Consider the following 13,930-nt stretch of genomic DNA (forward strand, 5'->3'; position numbering starts at 1 on the left):
ATCGACGTTTATTTGCACATATGGAAAATTAAATACAATGACAATGTATTGTTTATTTACGACTTCTTATGAATAGTTAGATTCCGTCCTAGTGGAATGTGGTTTTTTATCAAGCAGTAACAATGAGAAACTCGGTAATTAAGTCGTGTACTAGTTTGAGCTGATGCCTTACATATAATCCGATTAGTTTAGTCTAATGATGTAAGCAAATTCTGTTAATTCATTGTCTAGATTTTAATAATGTTTCGATTTTATATTAGCCAAAGTCGAAAAATTATATCAATTTATTCACTTTCCAAATATTATCTAGATTTAAAAACGCTTAGATCTTACGCTGTATAGTCGTACGATTATATCAATTTATTCCTTTTTTGCGCGCAACTTTATGATTCCATATATATAAACAAATGCGATTATAAAAAAAAATTAACTACTGGGGACTTATTGTAATTTTTAGGATGAAACAAGCACGTTTCGAGTAATTGATGGATTGCTCTTTGCGTAGTGTTTTGACCATCAAAAATATCCTGAGAGTAGACTTGTATCTTAACTTTGGATTAAGAGTATATATTGCGTACAAACATATTCAGTCTTACTTATAAAAACATCACGAAGCTATGCTTAGTTAAAACAAGTTTATAAGTAAGACTGAAGACGTTTGACGTTCTCATGAACTCCATGTGATAGCTAGAGTTATGATTTTTTTTTATTTTCCATAATCTTTGAGAATAATATATGCTTTCTATACAGGAAAAAGATACGTCTATATTTTTTGTTTCATTATCAGTATCTCCAGAAATACATCTGTTAACAGCCGTAATATATTTACAATTAGTAAATACCTCGAACGATATGAATTGAATTTATCTAGGAATACAGCTGTTAACAGCCTTAACATATTTCCAATAAGTAACCTAAAAATATCCGAATTTAATTTATACCTATCTCCACATCTACATGCAATTACCACTCTATGCGATCGCGGTAGACAGCCGCGCGGCCAGTCGGCACATCGGAGCATTCCGGACGAAATCCTCTACTGGGGAAAGTATTCGCCACTATCACAAGATGGTCTGACTACCCATCAATAAATTTACACCTTAGCTCTATAATTGTAGAGTCGAAATTACAGTAAGCGATAACTGTTACTATTACATGAAATTCTCGATTTTATTTTCTTAAGCGAGTGTCTGTTTTGTGGTTATTGAAATAAAGTTAAATTTGGAATGGATGTAGAGTTTATTTATGGTCAATATATGGTGAAACAAGACTTGATAGTTATGAATGTGATATGCAATGATCGTTTACATATGCAGAGAATGCAACATTTTGTATGACGATTGAAGTAAATTGAATCTTTAATTATAAAACCGTCTATGGTAGAGCCGGCCTGTACCATTTTGTAGGGACTGAAAATTCTTAATTTAGGAACATATAAGTATCTAGGAACATAAAGAAATCTATGAACATATAAGAATTTAGGAACATATAGGCATCTAGGAACATAAAGAAATCTATGAACATATAAGAATTTAGGAACATATAGGCATCTCGGAATATATAAAAAACTAGGAACATATCGGAATCTAGGAACCTAAATTTGTCACTTAGAAAACAGATGTGAAATATAATTGCTGAGTGATATATTCCGAACAAAAACTGTTAGAAATCTTAATAATTTTAATCATCATATATTTACTCAGTTACAGTAGATATTTTCATAAAAGTTAATACCACAACATAATAGAATAGACGTCAAATACCTCGGGCACAATAACACGTGGTCAGATTTTTTTACGTTAAGGTTATAGCTTAAGGTCCATTTTCATACATTTTGTTTCACCTTTAATCTGGGTAACTAAAGAAGTATTGACAAGTAAAGAATTTAAATTCACGTCTAGTTAGTGATTAGTTCTCGCAGTTGAAAGAAAAACGTAAAAATAATTAATATGCATGGATATTTCGGTCTTTAAAATTTAATACGACGAAATTTTAAATGCCGAAATATCCATATGGGTAACTACCCAGATTAAAGGTGAAACAAAATGTATGAAAATGGACTTTGAGCTATCACCTTAATGTAGAAAAAAAGAAATACGTTTATAACAGTAATTCACACTCAAAATAATTTCTAGATATGAATAGAAATTATACCTAATTAAAGTAATTTAAATAAAAAAACACTGACTATACTAAACTACTAAAACCACCACGTGATCGTGTGCTCAAGTTTGCTAGCTCTAATAGACGAAGGGTTCATAACCCGATTTCTGCCGGCTTCCCTTTAAAATCTATTTATTTTCCACATACAACTATTTTTCAGGTAATACCCAATACAATAGCGTAGTACAATAGTTATTATTATATTTTATTATTACTATTACATAAGCGGCCGATGTGAATTCCGTCAAAGAGCATGAAAATAATTATCATCAGAACGATTTGTAGATAGCATTTATACCTATTAGTACCTACATGTTGTGTCGGGTTCCTTTTCGGAAAATGTCACGTTTCGCCCATGGGCTCTAATACTATTTTGTTTACAGTGATACTCAATGCTCATAGCTAACATGGTCGTAGTTACAAAAACACGGTCATTGAAGTAATTTGTAACTTTGTAATACAAGACTGCAGTCTGATAAGTCCATTGCGAAGTTTCTAAACACATAAAACTTTGAAAGTGTACTCGTTTACAAACATACAAAGTTACTTTGGAATTTGACAGTCTACGGCAGCATTGGTCGGAGTGACTGCAGGTGCGATTTCCGCTTTGAGAGTAAACCCGCAAATATTTAGGGTCATGGTATGATGGAACCGAAAGGTGGTTGTAGTTTTTAATAGTTACATTTGCATCTGTCATATTATAACTGTTTTTTAAGGGTTGCGTGTCAATATTGGAATTTGGTGTAATTATTGAAATGTGGTAAAGAACTGTGAATTACTATTTATGGTCGATAATTTGCTTTATATTAATGTAATAGAAATAGATATAAAAAATGTATTAATTATTATGAAATGATACTTTTTCAAAAACAAAACAACGTTTAGATTAATTGTATCGCAAAATAAAGGCTGATATAAGAATATATAAGTACATTACAGCAATACTGAGGAACTCAACTAAATTTGTTTTCAGTATTTTATAACATCCTGCCAAACTTAAATGCCTATTATCATTCAAGTAAAAGACATCAACGCGTAGCCTCGCATTTCGTTAGAATTATTTAAAACGTGATTAATTTATATATACAGACTACAAAAATGATAAACTATTTTAGTTCATATGCTTCTGGACTCTTACATAATTCAGTAAGTCCTTGCGTGAAATAGTATTTTACTGTGACATTTAAGTAATTATTTTTCTTCGTAAAAAATTTATTCCTTTTACTTATTGTAATTGAAAGGGATAAATATTAGTAATACAAATACAGATAAATAGATTACTCTCGCGATATTGAAATATCAGGTTTGTGATATTGTAAAAATTGTAGCAATGTGACGATCCATTGTAATGCTATGAAATTTTTCACAGGCGTTTTGTTCACGTTACATGTTATAGTGATTGCTATAGTTTCTGGTAGTGCCATTAGTAATCTGTTGTAAAGAGTAATATTTTAAATAAATTAATTATTCCTAAAGTTGAATTTCGAGTAAAGTCAATAAAAATATAGGGTATATATTTTGTTTGAAATATCCTGCTACCGGTAGACTATTTTATTTAAATATAGCCTGATTAGGAAAAAAAACTGGCGTTGGGGCCATGACTGTTACTTTTTCTTTGTGAAGGCAACATTGTAAGTACAAGAAGTTAATTCCACATTTTACCACAACATCGCCAGGTTGTATTTATTTTCCTACTCTCTAAAAATAAATGTATGAGTTTTAAATTTGTTCTATTTATTACGCTTTGATTAATTTATGTAAAATTAAAAACAGACATAATTGTATTATTTTTTATTAACTTATCACATAATCTTAATTTATCTTACAATTAAAATTAAAGCTTAAAGACGTTGATACAACGTATCATTTAGCTATGAAATATTTTTGGTATAACCTAAAATTGTAGGGCATTTTTCACTATGTATTAGTAAGACTGGCAGATTGTTGGTTTATATGAGATAAGTCGTAGAAGGGCAATGGGGCGTGTTCTTTCTTCTTATTCACCAAATCGGTTCCCCAGGTCCACTGTAACAAAGAAATATTAAATTTAAATAGTGTGGGCAAAATCGGCTACAGTGTCATAGTTGCCCAGCAGGGCAAATACTTGAAAAGTTGAAAAATAAACGAGATGATATGTTTCGAGTTATTTTAGCAAGGTAAGTTTAAAAATCGTATTGTATTTGTGAATTATTTTACTATATTTATTGACCTAATCTGGAAAGTAATTAGCAAACCAACATATACATTTATTTTTGGAAATAATTTATTTTATAGTGCCCATTGTGCATCAGCTAACGATTTGGCTGAAAAATTAAACTGGCATCCAATTAAAAAGATTTAGTTTGATTTAAAATATGTTTATTTTGTATCTCAGTGTCACGTGATTTAAAGTCTTTCGTTCCAAATAGCCATTAAGTAAGCCTCGCATCTCAATACGATAATAATTTACGTCTTTATTTATTGTAGATAAAATATTGGCTGAAATAAATTAATAAATCATATAAACAATATTAATCATAAAACTACTCGCATGTTTTTCACGTTTTAAACAATAAATATATCGTAGTAGATATGGGGTCAATAAAAACATCGATCTAGACGGCGCACCTGTACTGTATGTTTAATTGCATTGATAACTTATCACAGACTAAATAAGCCAGATCACGTCATCAACATCTAAAGAATCAGGTCATAATAAAGAAATGTATTGGATAAAAAAGCACCTTTGCCCCAATCAGTTATTTATCCCTAACATTTTATAGAATTATATAAAAATGGTTGATAGTTCTATTTTCTTCGAACCGAGGTATGCGTAACACATTTGTAGGTTTTTTTTGATTGGATGTATACTATCAATTTATTCTGAGAATCGAATGCTGGATTTCCTCGTTCACAGTACACATGATATGCTACACATACCATATACATATCACTATAATATGATATGTGTAGCATATTATATATATATCACTACACTAGAGTGACTAAACAAATTACTAATCCCAGAGTCGGCAAACTTCAATGTTTGGTCTCCCAAATGCCATTGTCGATTTAGAATAGAAATGGCGATTACGAACGCGAAGTCTTATTATTAATAAAAAAAATATAAAAATTACATTTTAAATATTTATGATACGGGCTTGTCTAGTGTGGGGACCGTTGTTAATACATTGATAAATTTCGTACATTACTGTAAAACTCATACTTTGTATATTCGATACGTATAGATCTTTTGTGTTAAATAAAAATATTTTTCATTTTTCATTTCATTATAGAGATAAGTAAGAATCTTAATAAAACATACCACAAGAACTGCGAAAGCAAGTCCCAGAGAGTATCCAGCGAGGACATCGCTCCAGTGATGCTTGTAGTCCGAGACGCGTGAGAGAGCCGTGAACCAGCTCAGCATCACCGCCCCGAACTGGAGAGTGTGACGCAGGACACGCGTACCCTTCCATACCATGCGCCTTTCTAGGTACAGCTGTAAAAAATGGTGATTAGTTATTATAGAAATCGGATTATTTGAAAATATGGAGATGTAGAGACTAAGTAATAATTATATGAGGTTCACAATTACTGTTTCTGGTAATAATATTTAGTTTGACTGTGTTACATTTTTTTTATTGGAAATATCCCTAAAAGTCATTGTTAAGTGGATAACTTGCTCACCAAACCCGTTGCTTGATATAAATAGCTAAAGACATGCTTGCATAGCTACAATATTAATTATAAATATAAACAGCCCCATTATGTACTGTTGCACTGGGCCTTAGCCCACCACGATGGCCTAAATTTCACTTCAGAGAGTTCACATACCCTCAAAATTCCTATGGAGAACTTCTCAGGTTTCCTTACGATGTTTTCACAAAGAATACACACATAACTTTAGAAAAGCCAGAGGTGCTCTTGGGTGTTGAACATTCGGACATTCGTTTTAGCAGTCCGTTTCACACCCAACTAGGTTATCTATCATCACTCTGATCAGACGACTCTACATTTTATAAATACCCTTTGGTTTAACTGCTTAATTAAAAAGCACTTCTATAACCTAAAGTCATATATAACCAAAACATTTTCTTACAGCTAGATAAATCATGGTGAAAGCAGCCCAAGACGAGTGTCCGCTGAGGAATGATTTGCGCATGTCTCCGAACTTGTCAATATCATCGCCGGTGCACGTGTACTCGTGAGACTGGATGTAGCGTCCGCGCCATTCCGGCAGATTGCAGTCGATGGACGGCTTGCACAGCTGAAAATAAATGTAGGTTTAATTTATTAATTTATTTTATTTATTCACTTTTTTGTATTGTATACATAAAATGTATGTATGGTAAAACAGTTATACGTGTCTGGCAAGGTTGCCCTATAGCACGTATGGTAAGTAGACTAGGGTCCAATAGAATGTCGACTGTTGAGAGATGATTACCCCTACAGTCGACACAATTATGCCTGTTGGATCCGAATATACACTGGCTGAACCCGGAATGCGACACACTTACGTGGGTTACTATGGCGGGTTTTAAAACCTGGTGTACGATTGTGGGTTTCCGAGCGGGAATATAAAATATACCCTACCACGACTCTATTAGTCTCTGTTAAGTAGGTAGAGTTGATGAATCTATAGTGGACTGTCTAGCTCAAACTAGTTCTTGACCCTGACAATGATACTGCAAGGTAAAGGAAACCATCCCAGAATAACCACGGACAAGAGTAATTACTGTAATACGGCTCTCATGTTGCGGTGCTGTCAGACTATTAGACATCAGACGCTGTTAGTTTTAAACATTACTATTAAACGGTTATAGTAGAAAATATTGTTTTAATGTTATATTGTACTAATGATTTTCGTGACTTTGTCCACTTAAAACACTTTTACTGTAATAATACTCCCGCTATATATTTCTTCGGGATATAAAGTAGGTTCCCAGGGTCTAACTATCTTCTTACCAAATTTCATCAAAATCGGCTCAGGAATTTATGAGTTTATTACGTTGATATACAGACGGATAAGGATGTTTGAGTTTATAAATATAAAAAAAATACAGACTACAAGAAATGTAACGGAAAGCATAAAGGGCTCGGTGACGTAGTTGTATTGACTATCGCGGTGAAGTCTTAGGTTCGAATCCCGGGTCGGGCGAAGTTATATTGGGTTTCTCAGTTTCAGCCCAGGGTCTGGAAACGTGCCCGGTTAATGCGAATAGAGCTGCCCACTACAAAGAACTTAACATTGCTTGGGAAATAGGGGAGTGTTATGCTTCTGCCTACCCATTAAATAGGAAAAGGATTGCGTCACATACGTCGTCGTCACAGTAACACGATCAACAATCAGCCTAGCTGATGTCCTTCATATCAAATAGATGAAATATCTTAGATTATGACTACACTCTAATCATTTGATATTAACAGGGAAGAATGAGATTAACGACGTCACAATGATAACGAAAACTAATTATTTACTGGATTATATGTATTATCTACTGTGATTAGGTTAGTTTAGATAGCTAGTGGTTGCCAACTGCTCCCATATTTTTTTTATCAACAACTAAAAAAATGTCACGCATGACCTCGCACGCGCTCTTTTTAAAGCGCTTAATAAGATTTTTTAATTATATATTTAAATTTATTTGCTTACAAATAATTGGTTTATTACTATTATCTTAATAAATTTATGATACTTATTTTTAAAATAAGAATTAAAAAAAAACAATTAATGTTACGTATTCAAACGTCAAGAATTTAATTCTACAGATTACACAACTTATCATGTTTATATTTTTATTAACTGTATCTAAACCTCTTGGGAGAGTTTATCAAACACTATACACTTCCGTAAATAGAATGGAAAACACACACACATACATCATTTTCCACAAGAGCATTAGAACACGTTAATTTTTATTAATCAGCGGCTCACTTGTTATGTTACTTTCTTAGTAATGTAAAACAACATTCGGAGATTGCAGTATAAAAATTAAGGTCTTTATAGAACTATTTACTTCTTCAGAAATAAAGTTTACAGACGGCTTGAAATGCAGCAGTATAGGTATATACCGCCGTGCTAAGCGCAAAAGCGGTGTGTCAGGGTAACCTTATTTCGAGATAATCGATGTTTTGTGAATATAGCTTTTTATGTAAAACTGGGCGAGGAACTCTTTTAAGTTTTTTTTAACAAGTTCTAAACAAGATACCGTTGTTTAGGTAAGATTATTGGATAGGAATTTTTAAGCTATCTGACGACATACAAATAAAGATTTTGATTTTTTGAGATACCGCCTTTGAGCTTAGCACATTAGCACATTTAGGCAGTATTGTAGTTGTAACAAATTATTTTTTTTATATGCTGACATCTATTTGAGCGTTGGATTTAAAAATACGAAAATAAAATCGCAAACACTATCTATGAAACCATTTAAAAACAAGAGATAAGAAATATATATTTACTATTAGCTCGAGCGGAATATTAATATATTATTGCTAATACTGTCGATAATATAGCTTAGTTTTGTAGGTGAACTAAAAAACTGTTTTCAATATTCACGGAACGAAATTCAGTTATCGCTGCTGAATTTTATCTAAAACTATTTTTGCTCGCGGCTTCGCCCGCGTGATAAAGTTTTCCGGGATAAAAGTCCCACTATATATTTTCCCGGGATAGTAGCCTATATATAACCTTCCCAGGGTCTTATACTATCTCCATACCAAATTTCGCTTTCTTATACCACGTCTTATGTCACGTTCCGTTCCCGTGGGAACGGGATAAAAAGTATCCTATGTCCGTCTCCTGGTTCTAAGTTACCTTTCCACCAATTTTCAGCCAAATCGGTTCATCCGTTCTAGAGTTATAAATAGTGTAACTAACACCACTTTCTTTTATATATGTATATTGAAAATTCCTAACAAAGAATCTCTTTAAATATGTTTAAAGAGGTTTTCTCAAACGAAAAACGGAGAGGGTATTTTTATAATTGGAAATCCCACTCTGTTTTTTCGTCCTAGATATCGAACTCATTGTTGCCGGTCACAAACTTAGCACGCTGCATGATGCTTTGCTTTACACAATTTTTCCTTGTTCTAACCTATACAGACGTACGTTACACTGAATCAGTAGTTGATTCTTCTATAGGCCGTATAGGCCGCGGGCTAGAAACGGCAGCGACCTAGGGGGCAATATATTCAAACTAGAGGCGGCAAACTTTCTGAAAACTTGTATTTTGTGTTTGATATGTTGTTTGCTCTGCGGGGCACGGGGCCAGCACAAACTGAGTGACTTATAATTCGGTACTTCATTGAATAGGTACTTACATTAAAGAAGTGCGGGCGTGGTCTTCCAATAGTGTTCTTGGCGATGTTAGCCGCGAGCTCGGTGAAGCACACTCCGAAAGCAAAGGAAGATAGGGAGCAGTAGAAGCCGCGGAGCCACGCCGGGACTCGAACCCCGAGGCAGCGCTCGTCATCCCGCACCTTGCGTAGAAGCGCCCATTCACAGGTCAGCATCTAGTAACCCAAATGAAACGGTGGTAGGGTATTTGTTTTAGTCCAAACAGCACCGCTTTACATAAGACGCAAAACCCGTCATGATGGTCCACTTATGTATCGTGGTATACGATCAGCCTGTAAATATCAGGTTTCGAACAGGCCGATGTGTCTGGCGAAGGAGTAAATTTTAGTTTTAGGCTTAAATTTAATTTAATTTTGTACAGTCATCCACATAAACAGCTGAACAAATTCAAAACTTAAAATTTATACAATTTTGTGTTCTAATGCCTTTGTTTTTTCTTGGTAAAAAATGTACATTGACTTTACATGACAAAAAAAAATGTTTTAATAAATTCAACGTGTATAGGCGACTTGAAATATTGAATTTGTTCAGCTTACGTTTCTGACTATACGAGGCATGCCTGAGAAGTTCTCTATAGAAATTTCGAGGATGTGTGAAGTCTACCAATCCGCACTAGGCCAGCGTGGTGGACTAAGGCTTAATCCCTCTCAGTAGTAGAGGAGGCCTGTGCCCGACAGTGGGACAGTATATAATACAGGGCTGATATTATTATTATTGTATAAAATCTTCCCCAAATAAAATGTATAGGTATTGTATATGCGTAGAATGATAAAGATCTATGATACGTCATGTCTGTAGCCCAACTATTACTACACAATGCGCTGTCGGAAATGCCATCGGATTATACGAGAGCATGAGAGCCCAGACAATGAATTACTGGCAATTTCTTTCAATTGTCCGTTTCTTGGTAGTGCAGTTAAGCTGTATAGCATGAGATGTGTTCAATTTAATATAATGCAGGTCAATAAATAAGATCAACAAATCTGCCATGGCTAGAGGGTGGAGGGGCGAGATACTTATAAAATAGACCTAACCTGCCTTTGACACCCCTACTTGTCGAACTCATGACGGAATAATATTTGTGAATAATTGTGTGAAAATGAATGTAACTTTGAAACTTATTTGAAAAAGGAACTGTTATAAATTGATTCTTTAATATTTTTTATTGAATGCTCATCTATAAATATAATCGTATATAATTATGTTTTAGATATTTAGGGCTGTATCTAATGGAATTTCTATTTTAAAATGTACATATTAAAATATTATGGATTTTATATAACAAGCTTTAAAAATTCAGGAGATAAGTATTTCATATCTGTTCCAAAGATTATGCTTTTCGTTATAGCAACAGTATAGACGGTGCCGCGCAGTATTTTGTTTTTTTTTTCGGTGGAGTTAATTTATTTATGGGCAAGTATAGTGTTATAAAATAAACGCCATCATTATTCTCTTTCTTTTCTTCCACTCCAATATAGAGTATATTGTATATATTAAGAGAATAATGATGGCGATCAGATATTGCAATTTTTACAGAATTAATATTTATCTTTATACGGCCTATCCTCAATCCACCTTGCAGACCATTTATAAATTCTTTGTGGTCTACAATATTTTAAATAAGTGACGTATTTCCTAAACGTAATCTTATTTAATACTTTATAGTTTCCTAATAATGTTCTGTATTGATTGACAACCCTAGTGACATTTCTTCCGATCAGGTGTTAATAGTTTTGGACAGTCTCCAACAATTCCTGATTGACGGACGAAGTTTACCGACAATTGATCGATTGCCAATGATCAAGCAATAATGACATTAATAATTGATGTCGATAAAATAATTACGGCGGGAGTTAATATATACTGTCCCATTGCTGGGCAAGGACCTCCTCTACTACTGAGAGGGATTAGGCGGGATTATGGACTAATCCACCACATCGGCCTAGTGAGGATTGGTAGACTTCATACACCCTCAAAATTTCTATAGAGAATTTCTCAGTGTGCAAGTTTCCTCACGATATTTTGCTTCGCCGTTAAAGCAAGCGATAATTCACAAAGATTACACACATAGTTTTAGAAAATTCAGAGGCCTTTGGTTTTTAAACTTGCAGATATTAATCTCGGCAGTCCGTTCAACACCAAACCAGGCTATCGCCGCTCTCAAACACAATAATTTGTACTAATTAAAAAAATCTCAAAACTAATGTGTACTCTGTCCCTACTTTAGTAGGTCCAGAGGGCGTAGGCAAGTCGTCTTTACACAATCGTTAACGCTAACATTATGCAGGAGAAAGTCACACATTTTTTATTTTCTATTAGCGATAACAATTGTAGGAACGCTACTGGTTGCGACCACAGAGATAGTCACTTTACCTTAAACTTAATCTAATATCGACGTTTATTAATAGATCGCGACATTAAAGGAACTATCAGTCGGTTTGGTGGCTTTGCATCTTGAAACCTAGTGTAGCTTTTTATGGCTCAAATCAACTTATTTTAATAGACTTTATTAGACCTATTACAGCTTGTTTAATCATTTGTAAATAAGTATTTTCCACTTACAGCAATAATAGGTAGTCCAAGTCCAAACCCTCTGAGCATGAGGACAGTGACGGTGTCGTCCTTGTAGGGGAACATGAGGCTCTCGTCTCCACAGAAGAACCCTCGCTCGAACGGCTCCCAGAGCAGGTTCGTCATGAAGATACATGCTGTCACTGAATAAAAAAATTATTTCTTTATTTTTTTGTTAGATATTCGTCTTGAAAAATTTTAATATGTATTTTAATTTTTTTTTTTATTGCTTTGAATGACGAGACGAGCTTGCTGTTCGCCTGATGGTAAGCGACACGACCGCCCATAAACAGTAGAAACACCATCCAACACCTTGAATTCTAAAGTATTGTTTGGTATTCCACTGCGCCGCCATCCTGACACGTCATATATGAAGTCTTATTAAGTCCAGTAGTTATACAGGCTACAATGAAATTTTCAATTATGGCATTTTTAGTTCTTTTAGTTTATTATTATTGTAAAACTGGCAAACAAACACTTCCTTTCCAAACACTTTTTCACTCACATGTATTGAAACACAAATGCATATTTAGTAATTGCCTAGTTTTTCCAATGAATCTCGATGATTATTAGCATATTGTACGGTAAAGTTATGCTAGTAAAATCCAATTTACTATGGCAACAAGACTGACGATTTAAAACACTTATACCAATTACTTAATTAATTTTATTTTTTACATTAAAATAGATTTATGACCGTTATATTTATTATGTTCTTTTTTTTAATTTTACTTTTAAATAACTTTATCGTAAAATTAATTATTTTAAATCACTCACAGCCTCCCAAGAGGAATCCGTCCACCACTAACTTCCTCAGAATATGCACGGACGTGTCGTCTTTCGACATTGTTTCGTTTGTCGTCTATTGTGTGTTGTAGCGTGGATCTGACTGACGCTGACGACGCGACGCGCGCGCTTTTATGCTGTTATCAGCGAGGGAAATCATTCCGACGAGCCCTAATCTGATGTAATATTTTGAAGGGGTATCAACAAATTTTCTGATAAGCAATTTGTACAAAACTTAATAAAATTATTGGTGGTGTGTTTTTGGCGTTTGTAGTAGAAATAGTATCTTGAATTTTAGGGTTAATTTTGTATTTGATACTTAACATTGACTAAATAAACAGCAGCCAAAATTGATTGTCCTAAAAGGAATTTTCATACAGGAAATTCTTATACAACACGATTGAGTGCTTAGGGTAGATTTATGGAAATATAACCCTTAAGAATACCATTTTATTAGGCAACGCGACAACTATATCTACATAAATATATCAGTAAATACCACATTGTATTGTAAATACACATATCTGGAAATACCACAGACCCGGGGAAGATCAGTGTGTAATCCTATGCAATTGTTTACTGTATAGAATATTGCTATATCATAGTTTTTACTTTTTTTTTTTTTTTTTTTTTTTTATACGGGCACGGTTAGAATGTAATCTAATAGAATGGCGACTGACGCGAGATGATTACCCCTCGGAAATTATGCCGGCCAATTGGAACCGGATATCCACAGGCTGATCCCGAAACGCGACATACGTGGGTACCACCAGCAAAGACTACTTTTTATTTCGTCAATTTGCTCCCATGGGAGATAAAGAATGTCGTTATTTTTCAAATAGATGGTATTAGTGTCTTAATGTTTAGGGACTTTTGTACCGGGAAAGTCGTTACACCCGAGCAAAGCTGCAAAAAATACCTAGTAAAATAATATGTGTAGTAAAGTGATAATAGTATAGTGTTTGTAGGTTATTGAAGATAGGGCAATATTAGCAACAAAGTCTTGTTTCTGACGAGTTTTGGCAATGTTTGGTTTCATGACTGAAACCGGTTAGAACTAGTAGTAGG

General features: G+C 33.9%; 1 protein-coding gene across 1 annotated transcript; it reads right to left on the reverse strand.

The window, feature by feature from the left end:
* Positions 1–3,941: 3,941 nt before the first annotated feature.
* LOC115446527 (putative phosphatidate phosphatase) lies at positions 3,942–12,987 on the reverse strand. Its single transcript, XM_030173212.2, has 6 exons — positions 12,854–12,987; positions 12,068–12,219; positions 9,469–9,660; positions 6,245–6,412; positions 5,468–5,644; positions 3,942–4,188 (listed from the first exon to the last, which is right to left on the reverse strand). The coding sequence occupies exons 1-6, from the start codon at positions 12,921–12,923 to the stop codon at positions 4,081–4,083; spliced, it is 867 nt and encodes a 288-aa protein (XP_030029072.1). The 5' UTR covers positions 12,924–12,987; the 3' UTR covers positions 3,942–4,080.
* Positions 12,988–13,930: the final 943 nt, after the last annotated feature.

Source organism: Manduca sexta, chromosome 16 (assembly GCF_014839805.1).
Source record: "Manduca sexta isolate Smith_Timp_Sample1 chromosome 16, JHU_Msex_v1.0, whole genome shotgun sequence".
Taxonomy (NCBI): domain Eukaryota; kingdom Metazoa; phylum Arthropoda; class Insecta; order Lepidoptera; family Sphingidae; genus Manduca; species Manduca sexta.

Bases quoted from the DNA above. Each gene is read 5' to 3' on its own strand.
- LOC115446527 (XM_030173212.2), bottom strand. From the start codon at position 12,923: ATGTCGAAAGACGACACGTCCGTGCATATTCTGAGGAAGTTAGTGGTG. The intron at 9,661-12,067 runs GTAAGTGGAAAA...TTGGGTTACTAG, and splicing joins TTGGACTACCTATTATTGCT to ATGCTGACCTGTGAATGGGC. The intron at 4,189-5,467 runs GTATGTTTTATT...TCTTTGTTACAG, and splicing joins TTGCTTTCGCAGTTCTTGTG to TGGACCTGGGGAACCGATTT.